The sequence below is a fragment of the Ochotona princeps genome, chromosome 17 (assembly GCF_030435755.1).
Source record: "Ochotona princeps isolate mOchPri1 chromosome 17, mOchPri1.hap1, whole genome shotgun sequence".
Taxonomy (NCBI): Eukaryota; Metazoa; Chordata; class Mammalia; order Lagomorpha; family Ochotonidae; genus Ochotona; species Ochotona princeps.
The window spans coordinates 34,568,394-34,589,786 of record NC_080848.1 but is presented as its reverse complement, the minus strand read 5'-3'; the positions used below and the strand labels follow the sequence as shown (position 1 = coordinate 34,589,786).

The 21,393-nt window shown below is 36.8% G+C and overlaps 2 protein-coding genes across 4 annotated transcripts in view; one reads left to right on the top strand and one right to left on the bottom strand.

Moving 5' to 3' along the window:
• The window catches only part of NF1 (neurofibromin 1), a 246,717-nt gene that overhangs the window by 191,030 nt on the left and 34,294 nt on the right, over window positions 1–21,393 (top strand). For all 3 annotated transcript variants that reach the window (XM_058675552.1, XM_004593895.4, XM_004593894.4), the window contains 12 exons: window positions 5,687–6,119; window positions 6,676–7,016; window positions 9,860–10,062; window positions 13,145–13,338; window positions 15,220–15,360; window positions 15,525–15,804; window positions 16,256–16,470; window positions 16,752–16,813; window positions 16,956–17,070; window positions 17,585–17,686; window positions 19,301–19,441; window positions 21,242–21,368. In XM_058675552.1, coding sequence (XP_058531535.1) covers window positions 5,687–6,119; window positions 6,676–7,016; window positions 9,860–10,062; window positions 13,145–13,338; window positions 15,220–15,360; window positions 15,525–15,804; window positions 16,256–16,470; window positions 16,752–16,813; window positions 16,956–17,070; window positions 17,585–17,686; window positions 19,301–19,441; window positions 21,242–21,368 — 2,354 coding nt within the window. The remainder of the gene's footprint in view (window positions 1–5,686; window positions 6,120–6,675; window positions 7,017–9,859; window positions 10,063–13,144; window positions 13,339–15,219; window positions 15,361–15,524; window positions 15,805–16,255; window positions 16,471–16,751; window positions 16,814–16,955; window positions 17,071–17,584; window positions 17,687–19,300; window positions 19,442–21,241; window positions 21,369–21,393) is intronic.
• On the bottom strand, window positions 132–4,305 carry EVI2A (ecotropic viral integration site 2A). The gene is made up of 2 exons (XM_012929473.3): window positions 4,120–4,305; window positions 132–1,854 (listed from the first exon to the last, which is right to left on the bottom strand). The coding sequence occupies exon 2, from the start codon at window positions 1,837–1,839 to the stop codon at window positions 1,093–1,095; it is 747 nt and encodes a 248-aa protein (XP_012784927.3). The 5' UTR covers window positions 1,840–1,854; window positions 4,120–4,305; the 3' UTR covers window positions 132–1,092.

Below are 21,393 nucleotides of genomic sequence, written 5' to 3'. Positions count from 1 at the left end.
TTTTTTTACATAATACCGAAACAAATGTCAATAAGAGATGAGACTTTTTAAACTGTAGCCTGACCTTTATTAATATGCTCTCTTTCACTTTCATTAGCTATTTAGAAAGCCTCCCAAACCAGTTTTTGCAATATATGTAATTGAGGATGAAGGTTTTAACTTAAGTGGAAGTTATTATTTTGCTTGAAGCTGAATTTTTTTTAAGTCAAAGAATTATTTGGAATGTCCAGTTTTCCAGACTTTTAACAAACATGCATGGAAATGAGCATGTACACACCCCTTTCCTTTGCTCATGTCACATTGGATGGGAAAAAATAAAATTGACAAGTAACTAGGCCACTTGGCATCCATGAAATCCAGTCATTAATCAGCTTTTGGATACTTGTGAATGTGCCGGTAAGCATGTTGGAGGTTAATCTTCGACATTCAGGTCTATGGCAACCGTGAGCTTTGGGCGCTGGCGGGAGTGAGTGCTGTTTTAGTTGTACTTCATTTCTCCGTGGTCTTTATAATGTGTTTCTGAGATAGTAAAGCAGATGCAGATATACATGATCATAGTTTCAATCTGGGTTTAATTTATTATACAAAATTAAAGTATTAATATTTAATGTTTATAGTGAAAAACAAATATGTGTACCAAATGTAAAGATGAAAGCATGTTGCCTGAGAGTAGCTGTGTTGATAGATGAACTGGTATGCATTCTGCCACGTGCAACCAAGAGGTATCATTACATTGTATAGCTGTGCGTTAGAAATGTAATTTCTGCTAAATATTGAAGCATAAGCTTGGCTCTAAGGATATGCTAAAACTCTTTAATTCTTTTCAGATAATGATCACTTAAGTACCATTGCTGAATAGGGAATATTCATGTTGTTAACCTTTGCTATTTTTATTTTCTTATAAAATCTTTTATAATCTTCCCCACAAATCCTTGCTTGTTTTGCTTTTTAAAATATTCAGTGTCAAACAGAAATACACAGTTGGAAAAATTAAATAAGCAGATACAGGTCTCCCTTTTTATACCTATCTGATGCTAAATTCTATGTCCAATGTAAGATCATAGACCAGCGGCTTTAAATGCCAAGTTACTTTCATTTTTGCTCCATAGCCCTTCTCATTGCTAAGCTATGTCTTTCATCACTGAAACATCTGTTAGTAAGTTTTTCAGTTCCTTCATCTTTCCTTTCCATTGTAGTTGCGAGCATTCCAGTAGATTGCATCATTAGGTTGGGCCCTGTGACCTGTTTTGCTCTTTTCCAAGTGTCTGAATCAGCAGGCCATAGGCCACTGCTTGCCAGAAAATCACCGTTGCTTCTAGGCTGACGCTTGCCTGCTTGTTTTGATCGTCTGAGAGATGAGACTTTGTTTGCCAGAACCACAGTTGACAGAAATAGAAGGGTACAGATAAGAAAAAGCACTGCAATTATAATTAAGCAAATCAACACAGCCATGTTGTTGTTTTCCTCACAGACATCCTTTTTGACAATTTCGCCGTGACTTTTGCTTGTGTTTTCAGTGCTCTGTGTTGTTGGCTTGGTCCTGACAATAGTTACATATAGCTTCGGTTCAGATTTAGGGGTCAAAGATGCATTGTGAGATGATGTTGCTGCTGCAGGTATATTTGTAGAATTTTCTTTGTAATTTTCTTCACGTGTAACAGGACTTGTGCTGATGTTTTCATGGTGGTTTCTGTCCCTGTTTGGAGTAACAGAATCCCAGGTAGTAGCATTAGCCCGAAGATGGGTGTGGTTTGTTTTTGTACCAGGAAGCAAAGAACACACTGTTGTCATTAGGAAGGCAAGATGCAGGTAATGTGCTCCCGCGTGGCCCATGTCCATGAGTATATTGGTAAGCTGTTGGGGGAACAATATAATTTGTTATTTTAAGTTTGGATAATGATTTCCGGAAGACAGATGAGTTCTAACATTTACTACTGAGTGCCTTCTCCCCTGAGCTTTTTTTGTTTTTATTCTTAAACTATGTATAGAGAAGCATTTTTATTGTGTTATATTTTTAGATGTTAGAAATTATCATTACAAATAACTAGTAATCATTTTAAACTGAATAAATTGGCTTTTCAAATTTCTCCATTTTAAGTGTGCTGCAGACTTCAGCTTTGAGTTGGCAACTTCTGCTTTTACTTCTTGATTCCTCTTTTTAAGAAAAAAAAATTAAGGATTAGTTTTGCAGAACTCCTCACCCTCCAGCCAACAAGTCATGACTCTTTAGGGTAAAAAAGAAATGTGCTCTTGAGAGTTTTGTTTCATATATGAAAAGAAAATGCAAGTAGGATTTTTGGTTTATTTCTTTTTAGTGGGAAACAGTGAATTTTCATAACAGCCAAAAGAAAATGAACTTCAAATAGGTTTTTTTTTTTTTTTTTAGTGTTAATTTTGAAGCTTAGGATGCAACATCCTTAGAGGTGATATTTGTGAAATCAGTATATGGTGCTAATTCCTTCCTTTTGCCTGTTTCTCCTCATTCACTATGATTTTTCTGAAAGGGAAGCCTTACTTGTTCTCTTGACCTTAAAATCTGGCACAGCAGATAAAAAGAAGCAGATTTCTTCTAAATCTAATAAGTTCAGAAAGCTAATGGTTTTTTTAAGTTATTGTTTCTGTGTAACTTTTTTCTGATATTAATGTATGATTCCACAAAGCAAATTATACAACAAAATAGGAAGAAAACATCAGGATCTTGAGGTGTTAGAAAGAAGTGGCAGATAGTAAGTATCTTCATATGTAGTTGAAAAAGTTGGGATTCATTTGGGGCTCTGAGCCAACATAACAAGGAGGCAAGTTCTCCTCTTAATTCTTATTGTCTGCTGTTAGACAAAATTTTCAGTAGAACCAGTATTTATGTTCTAGTTATCTCTGACTTAACAAGGAGAATTTACCAGCATTATTGAACTATCCTATAATAATACGTGAAGAGAGTTTCGTTGTTAGCATTTATTTGAGGGAACTTCACATCAAAAACATTTAGCTGACCTTCTCAAACTTGAATGTGCATAAGCATCTCTTAGTTTAGGTGTGGACTCCAGCCCCACAGTTCTGGAATATGCCCAACAACTCACCCTTCTAACCCATACTCCAGTAACACAGATGCCAGTGCCAGGCATACTTTACAGATCAAACCTTAGTAAGGAGTGGTTTTTAATGTCACTGGATAGTGCCTGTGTTGAAACACAGAAGTTGAATATAAATGTGATATGTTGAGTTATACAAACAAAAGCAATGCATAATGGACAGAGCTAATTGGAAACTAACCTTTAAAACTATTTCATATTTACATTTCATATTATCCCTATGATGATAGGCAGGAAAAAACCTTTATTAAATGTTCTAGGGATGAGATTACTTTTTGGATGGTGACCTTGAATACACAGTTGAATATGCAGTACACCAACTTTTGTATTGTAGTGTTCAGCTTTGATTTTTAAGTTGAGTGGCATAAGTCTGTCAATATTTCATGATTCCTTGATTAAAATAATTTTCCCTTCTTTACTGGAATTGTGTTTTGGATGGTGAGCTGCGTTATTCTTGTCACATGAGTTCCTTTGCTGTGTAGTACACATCTTAGTGCTCGTACATTTTCTGACAGTGCTGACTGCAACACAGATAATAGGCCCGCTGTTGATTGTCTTTAGCCAGATGGACTACCACGCCCAAATAAACAACTGTTGACAAAATGAGATTTTTCTCTTAGCCCTGTAAATGCCTGAGAATTGATGACTCTGTCTATGTCTAATTCATGCCATTGATACCAGATTGTGACAATATTTTTTGTTTCTGAGCATTTCTAGTAAATTTATAATATGTAAGCATTAGCAATGAATTTATTCTATAACTAGTTTGTAATAAGCTTCTCAGTTTACCTGTGACATCCAAACTTTAATCCATCATTTTGCTAATTTAAAATTCCATGTTTAGTGGCCTTTGCTTTCTAACTTAAATTTTACATAATAAGACAGACAAAAATAACAGCATACATTTTTAGTCACTCATGAATCTGCTTTGTTAGTGAGAGTCTTACACACTCCGAAAGCACTTCCTTGAATACTAATTGTACAAAGTTAGAAGTGAAAAGGCATAAGAAAAACTGTATGTATGACGTACCTTACAAAGTGCTTGGTCAAAATCTGGTTAAAACGTAATTTTAGTAAACGACTTCTCTTCTTCTTTTCTCATTTAAAACAGAATGGACTTGAAGAATATGAATCCTAAATCTGCAGTGAGAAAAGGATATGTACAGCTAGCTTTCCACTTTTAAAACCAAACCACAGATGACACATTTCCTTTCCCCTCCAACTAAAGCACATGTCACAGAAAAAAAAAAAAGAAAGAAAGAAAAAAAGCTCCCAACTAGACTAGTTGGCCTCTGGCATGACTGGGAGCTTTGTTGAGCAGATCCCCGCCTCCAGAGCTGGGAGGGTTTCTACTTACTGCTTTTTTACTTAGTGTTCATCCCGGATGCCCACCATAGGTTTTTTTGGATAATATATTGGTTTTACTCAAAAGCGGTAAAATGTCATCACCCCTGAAACATGAAAATCCTCTCCAGAAATTTTATTTGCATCTTGCAGACTTGTTTTAAAATGTGATTTGGAGTCCTTGGGTTATTGGTCAGCTAATAGAGGGATACACATAACTACTGATATTTTAAACTATGGAACTGCATTGGTGTGAGGAAGGATCTAGTAAATGTATGGAACAGAAAATGCCCCCAGCATGGTGCAGTGTGTGCATGCTCACTCTGCATATAGTGGGCCCCCACCCCAGGTGGATGACCAGGATAGAGTTTCTCGCTAGAGAAGTGAAACAGTGGATGGATAATATTCTCTCTTCCTCTTTCTCCTCTGTCTCTCAAATCAATTCTTATACCATGTTCTTCAGAATTCTACAACGGACTTCAATATGACTGTTTATACTGATTAGCATTGCTTCAATTTTAAGCAGCATATGACCTAATAGTACAGCTGAATCAAAACATGGCATTTATTAACTTACACAAGTTAATAGTGTAAGGATAAACTTGATCTTAGAGGAGACTTTGTCCAGGATTCATGTTCTATGACCAGGACCCCAATTTCTCTCTTCATTTCTCAGCTCTCTCTCTCTCCAATTTTTGGGCAGGCTTTTCCTTTGTAGCCAAAATCTGAGGTAACAACTCCAAAAGTTGGATATTTTCTTCTATATAAATTCCAGGAAAGCAAAAAGTTTCAAATCCTAGCAATTTGAGCTGAATTGGGCCTGTTTATCCTAGTTATACTGATTTCACTCAGGTATTCATTGCTGAAACAATCTGTATTCAAGATGGGACAGATAGAATGGCTGGAGTTGTTACAGGGCTCCTGACAGGTCAGTCCTACCCACGCTGTTTTTGTGAAATTGACGGGCCTGGAGACAACCAGCAGTGCAGCGCTCACTGCCTTCCTCCTTTCTTGACTGTTGGACAGAGGTTTTATTGTGATACAATGCAAAATTTTTACACTGTGTTTTTTTTTTTCTTCCCCTTTTACTTTAACCTTATTTCTCCATGGCTGCAGAAAAATTGAGAACTGAGTCCAGACTTTGAATAATTGTTTTGTATTATTCTTTCTAATAGATTGATTATAAAGTAGATTAGTAAAATCTATATTTAGTTAGAACTGTTACCATCTGTCTTTTTTGTTATCTTCCTTAGGTTCAAAACTGGCCAAATCAACGGTGATTTGCTGATATACCACGTCTTGCTGACATTAAAGCCATATTATGCAAAGCCATATGAAATTGTAGTGGACCTTACGCATACTGGACCCAGCAATCGTTTTAAAACAGACTTTCTCTCCAAGTGGTTCGTTGTGTTTCCTGGCTTTGCTTATGACAATGTCTCTGCAGTCTATGTCTATAACTGCAACTCCTGGGTCAGGGAGTACACCAAGTATCACGAGCGGTTGCTCACTGGGCTCAAAGGTAGTAAAAGACTCATCTTCATAGATTGTCCTGGAAAGCTGGCTGAGCACATAGAGCATGAACAGCAGAAACTACCTGCTGCCACCTTGGCTTTAGAAGAGGACCTCAAGGTATTCCACAATGCTCTCAAGCTGGCCCACAAAGACACCAAAGTTTCTATTAAGGTACATTGTGGTCTTTGTCTTCTTCTTAACTGCCTCTCCTGTCTAACCAGACCATGTCCAGGCCCCCTCAGTGTCTTCATAGTTGTCTTTATCAAAGACCAAGGTTTTCCTCTTCCTAGGGAATCTGTGGAAAATGAGACATTTATATTTCATTCTGTGCTAGGTTGGATTGTAGTCAAGGTGTTGCAGAAAAGGGTAGCTAGTTTTTACGTTAGTCAAACAGCAGGGCTCTGAGGAGACGGGAAATCACCTAGTTGGGCATTCTTCTGATTATTACGTGCTTTTTTTTTTACAGAATGAGGAACATGAACCTTCAGAATAAAATAAGTACTTTTGTATCAGATTCTTGACTTTTTTAAAAGCAAAGTTAAATGTTTTCTGTGTCTTTGGGGGACCTTTATCACAATAATGCTTGGAACCCTTTGAGTGATGACAATTCCTAATACAGCAAATGTTGGTTTTGGTTGGTTGGTTCATTGATCGGTTTTTGGAGCCTCTTAAAAATGCTACTTAATTAAATTTAATCTTTTTCACTTCACCCCTCACCACTTTCCAGGTTGGTTCTACTGCTGTTCAAGTAACATCAGCTGAGAGAACCAAAGTCCTAGGTCAGTCGGTCTTTCTGAATGATATCTATTATGCCTCGGAAATTGAAGAGATCTGCCTAGTGGATGAGAACCAGTTCACCTTAACCATTGCAAACCAGGGCACACCACTCACCTTCATGCACCAGGAGTGTGAAGCCATCGTCCAGTCTATCATTCATATCCGGACCCGCTGGGAGCTCTCACAACCTGACTCCATCCCCCAGCACACCAAGATCCGACCAAAAGATGTCCCTGGGACACTGCTTAATATTGCATTGCTGAATTTAGGCAGTTCAGACCCTAGTTTACGGTAGGTTTGTTTTGTTTATTTGTTTTAATATTTACTTAAACTTAATCTAGTGTCTTTTGCTTCTAAAATGAGACCACTCAATCAGCCTATAAGACAGTCTCTCCTTAATACTGTAAATTGGAAAGCATGCTATGTTGGGTAACCAGCGTGACCTCATCAAATTTAAACTGTGGAATTCTGAATGAGGGTGATTCACTCTAAACCAGGACATGCCTTTTCTCCAAAAACTTTTCAGACAACAGCAGATTTTTCGAAAAAGAAAGTTGTTTTTTTTTTTTTTAAACCTACTCATAAATTTTCTCCTTTTATAAATCTTAAGATTTATAACTAGTTAACTAGTTTTCCTATGTTTAAATGTCATTGTTAGATTTCCTGACAGTCAAATTAGATAATCATTGTTTGTCAAGGGGAGGTCTAATGATTAATACTCATACGATAACATTAATGTATACTTTCCACATATGTTACTGAAATAGAATTCCTGAAATACTTAAGCATATGCAGATGTCATCTAAACATAGTGTAACTGGTCTTGTTAAGGACTAATCATTGGACCAAGAAACCAGAATGCATGTGGTCTGTGGAATCAGTTTAGTTTATATGTAAATGTGTTACTTTCTGTATATGTAGGACGCTGGGCAAGAAACTGAAGTTCTCTGAGCTCTTGTCCCCTGATTTATAAAACAAAAGCAGCAATACCTTCCTTATAACCGTGTAAAGGTTTAATAGTTTGTGTATCAGCAAAGCACTCAACAGATACTTTTTTGCTTCCTCTTCCCCTTCTGCCCTCCTGGCATTGTCTGTTTGTACCCTTCCCTATTTTCCACCCACTTTATTTTTTTTCAAAGATTTATTTATTTTTATTGGAAAAGCAGATATACAAACAGAAGCATAGAGAGAAAGAGGAAGATCTTCCATCCACGGATTCACTCTCCAAGTGGTCCCAATCCAAAGCCAGGAGCCAGAAGCTTCTTCCAGGTCTCCCACACGGGTGCAGGGTCCCAAGGCTTTGGTTCTTGTTCCACTGCTTTCCCAGGCCACAAGCAGGGAGCTGGATGGAAAATAGAACAGCCAGGACACGAACCAGTGACCTTATGGGATCCTGGCACATGTGAGGCAAGGACTTTATCACTGGGCTACCATACGGGGTCCTCCACCTTCTTTTTACACTGGGATAATTCTGTCTCAATAACCTTGAATTTTTACAGATATGAATTCTTAGTCATAGAAAATCTTCCCTGGGGTTCAAGTTTAATACTGGACTTTTTAGTATTCTAAATTCTCCTTTTATTTAAAAAAAAAAATCAACAAGATTTCTTTACCTAGATGGGCCTTGTGGAGTTCACACACACTCATAAATTATCCACAAAGATCTGGGACTATTTAGCTGTCAGAATCTCAAAGGTTCTAAGACACCAATCTTAAATGAAGAAAACCAATTTTTATAGCTGTTGATAATAGGTAATAAAGGTTGTTGTTAAGAAAGCATAGCTTGAGAGTATCTAGGAGTTAATAAAAAGCATATAAACTTAGTAATAACAATATTGTCATTTTAGGAAAATAAAATTGTAAGCCTGCTTTTAATTTCTAATTTAAAGTTCTTCATACAAAAATACTACTAGCCTTCTAAAAATGCTTAGCTTCTATGAACCCCCCCTGCTCTTTTCTAGTGAAGTAAGTCAATGTTTTTTTATTTTATTTAATTTTTAAATAAATTACAAAAAACTGTATATGAGACATAGAGATCCCATCTTCTGGCTTACTTCCACATATCCACAACAATTGGATCTGGACTACAGCCAGAGAAAGTTGTTGGGAACTTAGTCCCAGTCTCCCATGTGGTGGCAAGAACCCAGTTCTTTGGGCCATCATCATGTCTACCTCGAAGAATCTGTGCTGTTGTGAAGCAGAGCCAGGAATCAGTCCCAGGCCCTCCAGTGGGGTCATATGTTTTACCTGACATCTTAACTACCAGCCTCGAGGCCCACCTCAGGACAGCGGCTTTAGGCAGACTTCAATAAATGTATTAACATAATCAAAGTTCAGAGGTAAGGAAAACTTGAAAAATGCTAAATGAACTGTTTCTTTTGTTAAATGAAAGAAAAAAATTAATGTCAGAATCGACTGTAAATGTTTTAACTGTCTCCTAGATTGTTAAACATATTTCCAGGTATTTGCCAGTGAATTTTGTTATGTAATGGAACTTGAATATTACAGTGTTTTGCTTGTAGTGGTTGGATATGTAGAAATGAAATCATAGCAGGAAAAATGGGAAGACGTAATTATAAGTTAATTCTGGTTTTTTTTTTTAATTATTTATTATTTAACTTCATTAATTAAGTTAATTCTGGTTTTGACCTCTGCTGTGTAGGGTAACTTGTGGGACGCCCAGGAAGATATTGAAGACCAAATATTTTAATATTTTAAAGGCATGGGGCCATTCTGTTTTTTTCTTTTCTTACGGTTCCTGTAATGACTCCATGTGAATGGAGAGGGATCAGAGGCTGCAGTGACAGCGTCGATGACATGCCGGCTTCTGACTTCTTTCCCATGCATTGGCCTACTGTCACAGTTGATGTCTTCATGAGAAGTCTTTAGGAAGGCCTGGAGCCACCTGTCTTAGGAACCTCAACAAGAATCTCCATTTTTAAAAAATCCTTACACAATCAAAGGATTTTTGTTTTGTTCTCTTATAGAATCATAACATTCTATCTTTGATTTTGAAATTTGAAAATAACTGGTCATGGTTTGCAATAAAATCATAAGCTGTATGTTTTGAAAAAGTGGGGGAATTATAAGGAAAAAATAAGTTTTAAAACAACTTAATTTGTGTTTTCTCCTAGGTCAGCTGCCTATAATCTTCTGTGTGCCTTAACTTGTACCTTTAATTTAAAAATCGAGGGCCAGTTACTAGAGACATCAGGTTTATGTATCCCTGCCAACAACACCCTCTTTATTGTCTCTATTAGTAAGACACTGGCAGCCAATGAGCCACACCTCACATTAGAATTTTTGGAAGAGTGTATTTCTGGATTTAGCAAATCTAGTAAGTAATGATAATTTTCTTTAATACTAACGATGATCTTAAGAAAAGTCAAAGAAAACCCTTTTATTTCAGAATTTTCCAGTGAAAATTTTCGTTTACTGTATTTTTACTTTTTACCTCTCTGATTTTTCGTTTCTGGTGTCCTTTAAGCAGCTGAAGCAATTCTGGAGCAACCTCTGGTAGGCAACATTGAGCAGTATACTAGAATTCTGGCAATAAAAGCAAGGTGGCAAGGTACCTTACCCATCTCTGGGTTACTTAGAAATATTTCTTTCACTGTTTCTGTTTAATTAGTTTTAACATTTCTCTTCTTAACAGAAGATTCCACATGGGTGAACCATCTACGTTGTTCCGTATTTTAGGGGAATTGTCACATATCTTTTCTTCTGGTTGACTTGAAGTTTTTTATTATTTGGAGGATATAATTCAGCAAGTGAAGTGGCATAGTACAAAGTGCAGAGTCAGCCCTAGCTTGTCTCATTTACCGCCTAAGTTTAACATTCCTTCACTACATCTGCCCCCTCCATGCTCTGAGGTAATATGAGTGTTGACCATTTCCCAGCTTATTTCCTGACATTTTCTTTCCTTTTCTTCCTCCTTGATTTTTCAGCACTCTTCTTTCTTGGTTTTTCTATATTAGACAACTGAAATTTTATATAATTCATCGAGAGTAGATCATTAGTACCTTACTTTTATGTTTAAATAAGAGATAGTCGATGTAAAAGTTGAAATTTTAACAAGAAAGTGCATAAACTGACAAGGAAAGTATAAAGCTTTATTGCTAAATACGAACAAATGAAAACCTGAGGCATATTGTGTTCCTGCATGGAGAGTTCAGGACAGCTGCAGCTCACTGCAGTCCCATCGGAATAGCCATGGAATCAGAAAATTGGAATGGAGATAAAATTTAAAGTGATCCTAAATTTTAATTGTAAGTTTTAAGAATTGTAAGAAAATATTGAAAGAATCAGATTTTATAATGATGTGTGAACATTTTATAATGATGCAGTAATTAAAACAAAGGTGTTCAAAAAGCATCAGATTAGTTTAAGCAAAGTAGACACATAAAACATGACAAATTGATGGGGAAGAGCAAATCACTTAAGAAATGAAGTTGGGAAATGTGTAAAGGTTAGATCTTTTTCTTCACCGTGTAACATACGTTACCAACATAAGGTCTAGCTGTATTTAAGAGTTGAATATATCCAACTAGGACACACAGTATATTAGAGAATTTACACATAGTAGGTGAGGTGTCACTAGGAAAATGGGCGAAGGAACTCAGAAATCTGTTTTGAAACTTCAACTCTACTTGTTAATCACCCTGTGACTTTGCTCTAGTTACTAAATCCATCAAAATTTCACTTTCCTTGTCTCTAAAAAGAGACACTAATAACCATCTCAGTGAACTGTATATTGTAAATAGTGACTTCAGATGAAGTAATGTATGTGTAGCATATTGGTATACAGTAAATATCTGATAAAGGCAAAAAAAAGAGTTGAATATAAAATCTAGAACGATTCAAAAAAGAAGAAAAAGTGGTAAATACTTAATTTCTAGATGAGCAAGAACAGTATGAAACAGAAGAAGTAAAATAGAAGACAAAGGAAGTGGTGAACAGATTTGACTTTAACACTTCAAAACTCTGTTCAAGAAAAAGTGAAACATAAGTCAAAAACAGAAAATACATTTGGAGGAACTGTAAGAAGATTGCTATTCTTAATCATGAAGTTATAGATAAATAAAAGAGTAACATATAAATGTGAATTATCTCTGCATTAGTCATGCTAAAAAGAATTTTTTTGTTGTTGTTCTAAGCTTACTAGTAAGAATCACCAATTGAGAGAATAGTGAAGTAATATTTTCAACTTTGAGACTGGCAAAAAGTTAGTGCTGTCAGCTAGGACAGTTTTTCTAGAAAGCAGTTTGGAAGCAGACACCAAGATCCTTAAAAATGTTCGTAATTTTAGGTCTCATGATTTTCCTTTTTGAAATTTATCCTAAGAAATTAATGTTAGGATAACGTAGTTTTAACTGGGATGTATTTTGTACTCACAGAAGTGCCCAGTTTGTAAGTGAGCAGCCTGTTGAGCTCTTTTGTCCAGGTTAGGGTGCAGAGCATTGCCCGTGTCTGCAGGGGTCCCTCTCTGCAAGTAGCACTGTGAAGACCTTGGTTGCCATAGATTGACTTTGCCTGCTTTTGAACTTTAATTATGAAAGCAAAAAAAAAATCAAAAGACAAATAAACTGATTAAAATACTAGGTCTTCTTATGTTAGAATCCCGTGAGGCCATTAAAAATATTATCAGTAAAGAGTTTCAGTGTGTAAAATGAAAATATTCTAGAGATAAGAAGTGGTGATGGTTATACAACAGTATGAAAGTACTTAATGCCATTGGACTGTATGCTTGAAAGTGACTAAAGTGATAGATTTTATGTTATGTATGTTTTACCACAACTTTAAAAAGTGATTTTTGGAACTAGGTGAAACGTATAAGGGAATTTTGCTATTTTTGTGTCTTCTGATGAATTTGAACTTTTTCCAAAATAAAAAGTTAAAATGTTTTGAGGGAATGTTAATATAATCTTGGTGTAATAATGAGAGACTTCCTAGAACACACTTCATACATAGTAAAATTTTTGGTGAGATGAGATGTAGTGCACTTACTTATCCAGGCACACAGAAGTGTGTTACCTCCACTTAAACTTAAAAGCCTGGGGAGAAATGAGCTGATCACTTTGACTGCTTGCTGATGCTTTTATCAAACTGTGTATAAATACCACATACTCCTTTTGCAATGAGAATAAAACAAATTTTTTTTAACTAGAAGATAAATTATTAAAAGGGAGAAAAATAAGAAAACTTTTTTAAAAATTGGCTTACGGCTTTTAAAATTATTCTTTTCAAGGCTTCCTCTCTTCACCTCTGTCATCAAACCTATATTTGCCAAGTCTCTTTTCTCCAGGCCTGACTCTAGGTAATGGTCTTCACCCTTTACCCTTCCCCTCTAATCTTTATATTGAAATCATTGTTACGTGATTTGCCTTGACCATGTATGCTAATAGTATTTTTTTTTCCAGGTATTGAATTGAAACACCTCTGTTTGGAATATATGACTCCATGGCTTTCCAACCTAGTCCGTTTTTGCAAGCATAATGATGATGCCAAGCGACAAAGAGTTACTGCTATTCTCGATAAGCTGATCACAATGACCATAAATGAGAAGCAGATGTATCCATCTATTCAAGCAAAAATATGGGGGAGCCTTGGGCAGGTATTGAGTTTGGACACATATTTACCTAGTGCATTCTTTGCACAGCTATTTCTGAGGCACTGTCTGTGCAAAGGACTGTGCTAGGTGACAACATAGCTGTAGGGAAAACATCTTCAGCTGCAAAAACATATGGACATCCACACAGCTCTTCATTTGACTCACAATTTAAAAATGTTTGATTACTGTCCCAGAGGCAGAGGAAAATGATTTTTTTTAGAACTATGTTCCCTAGATAGTTAATTAGATATTAACTATAGAATTCTGGTGTGATTTCTAATAAGTAGTTCTTTGGAGTGTATTCAGTACACCATGAATTTTCATAAATATTTGTTAATCTTATTTGGAACACCTGCCTTCATTTGTTGTTCTAGTACGGAATGCCAATGTTATAAGTAATGTTAACTTTTTTATCTGACAAGAGTTAATGTATTTCTTTAAAGTAATCATTTAAGGAAACAATACCTTTACTCAAACAATGCTGTGAATCCTCTTATTTATTTATTTAAATTTAAGAGGGAAAAAGACAAGGAAAGAGCTCCCATTCTCACTGATTGACTCCCCAAAAGCCCACAGTGACTAGGGCTGAGTCAGGACCAAAGCCAGGAACTGGGAACTCAGTCCAAGTTTCCCGGACGGATGGCAGAAATCAAGCAATCCGTACCTCCCAGAGTCCACATTTACAGGAAGCTAGATTTGGGAGTCAGAAAATGAAGTTAGTATTCCAGTGTCTTGGTGGGCATCCTAACAGCTAGAACAGAAGCCTACTCCCTTCAAATAATTTTAGGTGGCTTTGGATCTGATTTTATAACCCTAGATAAGTTTTTAATGTGACTTAAATAAATCCCATCACTTCCTGTATTTAAAAAAAGGGTATTTTGTGTTGGTCAAGCCTCACTATTTTAAAGGAGCACAAAGATACTGTGCCAAGTGCATGAAGACAGTATATAGAGGTTTTCAAATTTTGAATATCAATTTCTTAATTTCTGCAGAAACTGAGTGGATATCCTCATCCTTTTTCTAATATTCTTTGATATGTTTAGTAATAAGTTTCTGTAAAATGCATTTTGAAGACTTCATATAAACTTTAAATTGGTTAGGCTATTCATTGAATATTTTTAAATTGGAGATCATGCTGGTGGAGTGATTTAAAGACTAAGTCAGGGGCCAGCATTTTGGTGCACCAGATTACGTAACCACTCATAACCCTGTCATCCCGTATTTGAATGTGATTTGCATCCTAGCTGCTCTGCTTCTTCTTTAAAAAATATATATATATATATATAAAATCTTTTTTATTGGAAAGGCAGATATTCAGAGAGAAGGAGATACATAGAGAAAGATCTTCCATCCACAGGTTCATTCCCCAAGTGGCCACAATGGCCAGAATTAAGCTGATGCAAAGCCAGGAGCCAGGAGCTTCTTCCTGGTCTCCCAAGTGGGTGCAGGGTCCCAAGGTCTCTGGCCATCCTCTACTGCTTTCCCAGGCCACAAGCAGGGAGCTGGATGGGAAGTGGAGCAGCCAGGATAGGAACCCAAGCCCTTATGAAATCCCAGCACATGCAAAGAGAAGGTTTAGCCACTGAGCCATCACACCTGACTCTGCTCTGCTTCTGATCTAGCTCCCTGCTAATGCACCTGGGAAAGTGGCAGAGGATAGCCTAGGTACTTAAGGCTGCCACCTCCTTTTTGGGAAGCCCAGACGGGGCTCCAGGCTCCAGGCTTCCAGTTTCCTTGTGGTCACTTAGGGAATGAACAAGAGGATGTCTTGAACCAAAATAGGCAAGAACTCACTCTCTCCTCCTCCCTTCCTCTGGCACTTATTCCCATAAAATGTATAAATCTTTAAAAATGTTAAGACATATTCCTTATCTCTTGCACTAGATTACAGATCTACTTGACGTTGTGCTAGACAGCTTCATCAAAACCAGTGCAACCGGTGGCTTGGGATCCATCAAAGCTGAGGTGATGGCAGACACTGCTGTAGCTTTGGCCTCTGGAAATGTGAAATTGGTTTCAAGCAAGGTAATCACTCTTCTTTTGCCTTTTGAACTGTGGCATAACATATCTGTCTCATGATTAGGAAGTTTTTCTAATTATGTTTTTAACTAGTTGGTTTAAAGTTAAATTAAAATTTGTTTTGATAAGACTATTGGTCTCATGCATTTGTAAATTGTTTACCTTTACAGGTTATTGGGAGGATGTGCAAAATAATTGATAAGACATGCTTGTCTCCTACTCCTACCTTGGAACAACATCTGATGTGGGATGATATTGCTATCTTAGCACGCTACATGCTCATGCTGTCCTTCAACAATTCCCTGGACGTAGCCGCTCATCTCCCCTACCTTTTCCACGTTGTAACTTTCTTAGTTGCCACAGGTCCCCTCTCACTGAGAGCTTCCACGCATGGATTGGTCATCAACATCATCCACTCCCTGTGTACATGTTCACAGCTTCAGTTCAGTGGTGAGTTTCTGGATGATGTTTTTGTGTTTCACCAGTTCTGTTCTCTACTTTATTTCACCTAATTAATGTAGATTATATTATTATTAATGATAGTGCCTTAGCACCAAGATTTAATTTAAACCTGTAGTAATGACGTGAAATATTAACAAGGGAAAAAATTACATTATTCTCATTCCATATGAAACTGTAACATAATGCCCGTTTGTCATGTAGCCTTTTGTAGCTGTAACGTCGTTTAAGTAGACAGTTTTACTGGTACTGATTTGTGGTTCAATGGGGAATATCTATCTAGTATATTGCATCTAGAATATCTAGTAAATTCAATTTAAGGAACATGATTATGTAATTTTTAGATGATATTTAAATTTACTATATTCAAAATGAAACATGATAGTTTAGAAGTTAAAAATTAGTAGCTTAAGTTTTTACTTATTTCTTCTTTCTTTTACAGAAGAGACTAAGCAAGTTCTGAGGCTCAGTCTGACAGAATTCTCATTACCCAAGTTCTACTTGCTGTTTGGCATTAGCAAAGTCAAGTCAGCCGCAGTCATTGCTTTCCGTTCCAGCTACCGGGACAGGTCCTTCTCTCCTGGCTCCTACGAGAGGGAGACGTTTGCTTTGACATCCTTGGAAACAGTCACAGAAGCTTTGTTAGAGATCATGGAGGTATCTAAGGCAAAATGATACAAAACTAAGTGTCTGCTTTAGTATTTACTATTGGTTTATTCTGCTTTTATTTTCTGCATCTAATGCTTAAATAAAAACACTTTCATGGAATTTATTACTGATGACATAACAATCATTTATTTGTTTATATTTCAATGAATGTTTCTAAAAACATGTACATACATAGGATCTTCAAGACATTCATGGAAAACTAGTTTAAAAATAGTATTCATTCTCCATGAACAAAGATCCCGCATATATTCAGAGTATCCTTTTTTTAGGCATGTATGAGAGACATTCCAACGTGCAAGTGGCTGGACCAGTGGACAGAACTAGCACAAAGGTAGGTTCCACAGTAAACAGAAAATTGAAAAATGTATGAATTGTTGGAAACATAAAATTACTGCATAATCAGTATTTTAATTTATTGTTCAATGTGTATAAGCATAGATTTTTCCTAAGCTTATTGGATCTTTTCATTGCAGATTTGCATTCCAGTATAATCCATCTCTGCAACCAAGAGCTCTTGTTGTCTTTGGCTGTATTAGCAAACGAGTATCTCATGGCCAGATAAAGCAGATTATCCGTATTCTTAGCAAGGTACCTCTCCCTTCCTTCTCCCAATTACTTGTGTTTTCTAAATAATAAACATATCCTCTTTTCTTTAAAATTATATTTAAATTTGGATTTGATAAAAATGCCTTCTGTTGTTTATTCAACCTTTAAGACGTGGATTTTGATTATTTTCTGTATTGTAATTAAGAAACCTTCTCTAAAGAATATGTCTTTAGAAGAAAATAAGTATTTTGCCTCTTTTTCTAAGAAGGTAACCTTAATATTTTACCAGTTTTCAAAGAATTTAATTATATGGTGCTAAGGCCAGACCCTTACATAAAGTTATGTAATTTGTAGTTTCTGTGGTATTACTTGATTTATGACATTAGAATACACAAATGTTTCAGTGTGCATTGAGCAAGCTTCCAAAATCACCATAGTATTGGAAATAATTCTGGCATTAAATAAGTAACTGTTCCTGAGGTGATTCTGAGATTCAGTTTAAGCATTAGTGTTTTATTTCAATGAAAATAAAATAAAGAATTCTGTTCCCTAAAAGGCACTTGAGAGTTGCTTGAAAGGACCTGATACTTACAACAGTCAAGTTCTGATAGAAGCCACAGTAATAGCACTAACCAAACTACAGCCACTTCTTAATAAGGTAATTATTGAGCTGAGAAAGAGTTTATTCATTTTGGGTACTGATGTTAAGTATAATTTCTTTTCTGGCAGCAAATCAGACAATATGATGGATTGAGAACAAATTATAACAGAAAAGCCATATGGTAACCAAAAGGAAAACAGAAAGCCATCCAATAAATCTCTTGTCTGAAATTTAGTTGTTTGAAGTGATTACCATGGAGAACAACTAAGTTTAGAGAGTGTGTTCTCAAGTGCTTGCAGGTTTCTTTTTTCATTCTTAAAGGAGATATAGATGCTGTATTCTTAATTCTTCTAGTAAAAGGTTTTAATTGAGCATGTGCTATGTGTGAGGAACTACCCTAAGGGCTAAAGTTATACTAGCACTGAGTAAAGCGCCAACTTTCCCTGCCTTTAAGGCGCACACATTCCAGGGTGGATGTGAAAGTTCAGGAGTAGGAAAGTGCATGTGTAGGTAGTGATGTATTAGTGATTTTTACCTTGGAAAGGTGGGAGAAATGTATCTGTTTGTCAGAAGCGTTTGGATACTAAGTGAGCATGTTATTTAGTAGGAGTGAAATAACATTGCCCTTGCTTTAGGATGATCTGTGCTCATTTAGCAATAGTGTTTGTGAACATCATGTTTCTACATGGATAAAATGGGTAAACTAAGACTAGATAATATCACTTAAGGTTACTTTCCAGCCCTGAAGCTTTATAATTGCTGTGAGTTGAAATCAAACGGATACAAATATTAGAAGAGTTTAAGTTCCTGGTAAAGTTATGTGGTCTGCAAACATCCTAACCTGAAATTACAAGAAATGGTTCTCTTGTCCCGTATAATAAGTCAGAATAGACTGAGGAGATCCAGGTAACATGCCCCTGGTGTTACCTGCCCGATGAAAGGCCACGCTGGGGTTCCCAGTCAAGGCTGACTGGCTCTCAAAGCCACCGACTAACCAATAATAAATCGTTTAAATTTAACACTGACAGATGACTGCTAAGAGTAACAAAAGCCTGAAAGGGTATAATTTAAACTTCAAAAATGGGTTGGAGTTGGTACAGGTGGAGAAAAAGATGAAACCACGAAAGTGGAAATAAGAGCAAGGAGAATGCTGGGGTGACGCGAAGATGGTGGACAGTAATGGGTGAAAGGGAAGGCTGCGAAGATTGGACAGGACTAATGTAACTCTCGGCACTCTTCAGAAAAAAGAGTTTGGAAGCATAACATTTTCTGCCACACAAGTAATATGCTTTCTGCTGGTATAGTGCTTCCTGAATGACAGTAAGGAAACGCTGGAGGCAGAAGAATAAAGGTCAGCAAGAGAAAGTGTCATTAGCATTCCTAAAGAAACAGCAAATGCAAAATAGACTTTAGACTCTTGAAGAATTAGCAAACCTTGTTGACTAGATTTAGGAAAAAGAGCAAAGGAAATACTGAAGCTGTGTGCCCAGCTGCTTGAGTCTTTTTCTTCACCCTTGCAAAAGACAGAGGACTTACTCTCATACTGCCTTTCCAGGGGGGAAACCATGGGTGATTTGGTGAAGGCAGCGTATTTGTTTTATGCCGTAGTATGTAGGTACGAGGTTCTTCCATGGTCCATGTTCCTCACCAGGCCTGTGTCTCCTTTGCCAGGACTCGCCCCTGCACAAAGCCCTCTTTTGGGTTGCTGTGGCTGTGCTGCAGCTTGATGAGGTCAACTTGTATTCAGCAGGCACAGCACTCCTGGAGCAGAACCTGCATACCTTGGACAGTCTCCGGATATTTAATGACAAGGTCAGCAGGCTTTCCCTGGGACTTCCAGATGAGTCACACTGAGCACCCCCTCCCTCTTTTATTATGGTGGTTCTTTTAAAGACAGAAGAGATCCGTAACTGACTGAAGCGTGAATTTTTATAATGTGACTTACTATAAATATAGTTCCTTACCAATTCATTAAAACCTAGATTTTAATATGCATTTTTTCATGTAAAAATAGCAGAAAGAAGCACTGATACACTAACAAAAAGAATAGGAAAAATAATACTGTCCATAGCAGCAACCATACCAGGCATTATTTTTAATTTTCAGAACCCTAAGGTAAAAGTTAACATTCTCTACCCCTACTATCTCACAAATGAAGAAATAACCTAAAAGGAAGCTTATTTTTTTTTATAAATCTTTTTTTTTTTAAAAGATTTATTTGTTTTATTACAAAGCCAGATATACAAAGAGGAGGAGAGACAGAGAGGAAGATCTTCCGTCCGATGATTCACTCCCCAAGTGAGCTGCAACGGGTCGATGCTGCGCCAGTCCTAAGCCGGGAACCTGGAACCTCTTCCGGGTCTCCCACACGGGTGCAGTGTCCCAAAGCTTTGGGCCGTCCTCAACTGCTTTCCCAGGCCACAGGCAGGGAGGGAGCTGGATGGGAAGTGGAGCTGCCGGGATTAGAACCGGCGCCCATATGGGATCCCGGGGCGTTCAAGGTGAGGACTTTAGCCGCTAGGCCACGCTGCCGGGCCCAAGGAAGCTTATTTTTATTGAATAATGCCACTGAATGAAAAATCAACTTAATTAGTAGCCAATGAGGAAGCTGGAGAATCTAAAGTAAATTTTGGGGTGTTTAATTTTGCTAGATTTTTTTTCCTTTTGTCTTATCTCATCTAAACAGTTGGCACTCCTTTGAACATTTATCAAGCTTGATTGAGATTGGATTTGGGCTCATAGAGTATACAGTATGAAATTATTTTCCTTTCACTTTTAAAGAAAAATTGGCAGCATCTAGGATAAAAGAAAGGAATTCTTTTTGAAGATAGGCTATATATATATATATATATATATATGACAAGAGATTTGTCTAAAGTAAAATTAACCCAGTTACAGGAACAAAGAAAGAACACTAGTATGGCTTAAGTGTGAAGTGCTTGGTCTGAGCAGTATTTGTTCATTCTGCAAAACATAGTGTGGACCCAAACAAGTAATGGTCTGGGAAGTGTGCGCAGAAGTTTAGGGATAGACATTACCTTGAAGTTCATCAGTCAGACCTCCATTCTACACAAGAAAATAATACAGAAGTTCAGTAACTTGACCATATTTTTATATTTGGTTTGAGGCTAGAACTCCCCTTTCCTAGTTCCTTTTCTGTTTTCTGAAGGTGTCACAGGACAGTGTTAGTCAGAGTCATACATACCTATTAGGTATTGTTAAGAATTTTTGCAAATGAAGTATTTGTTTCTTAGTAGTGTCTTCCTTGGCATTGTAATAGCCAGAAAATCCTAGTAGGGTTTCTGATATTAACTCCCAAGTCTCCCAAGGTGCTAGGAGTTAGAGCTCATAAAGTTTGTTAGATAGTAGGAAGTAGGTTTATTTTGCTTTGTAAATGCAGTTTCATCTTGCACCATCTTGTCTAAATGCCTAACATTCTTGCACTGATTAATTTCTGTTACCTTAAATGTTCAGTGATTTTCTCTAGGAAACCTAATAATATTTATCTTAGTGTGAAAGGATTGCTTATCATGTTGAACACAAAAACTAGTAAGCGATCCTGAAAAGCTTCTGTGTGAACCTCATTAACCATTATTTTGGTTGTCTTTCTAGAGTCCCGAAGAAGTGTTTATGGCAATCCGGAATCCTCTGGAATGGCACTGCAAACAAATGGATCATTTTGTTGGACTCAATTTCAACTCCAACTTTAACTTTGCACTAGTTGGACACCTGTTAAAAGGTAGAGACCCTGTATGTCAGGATAC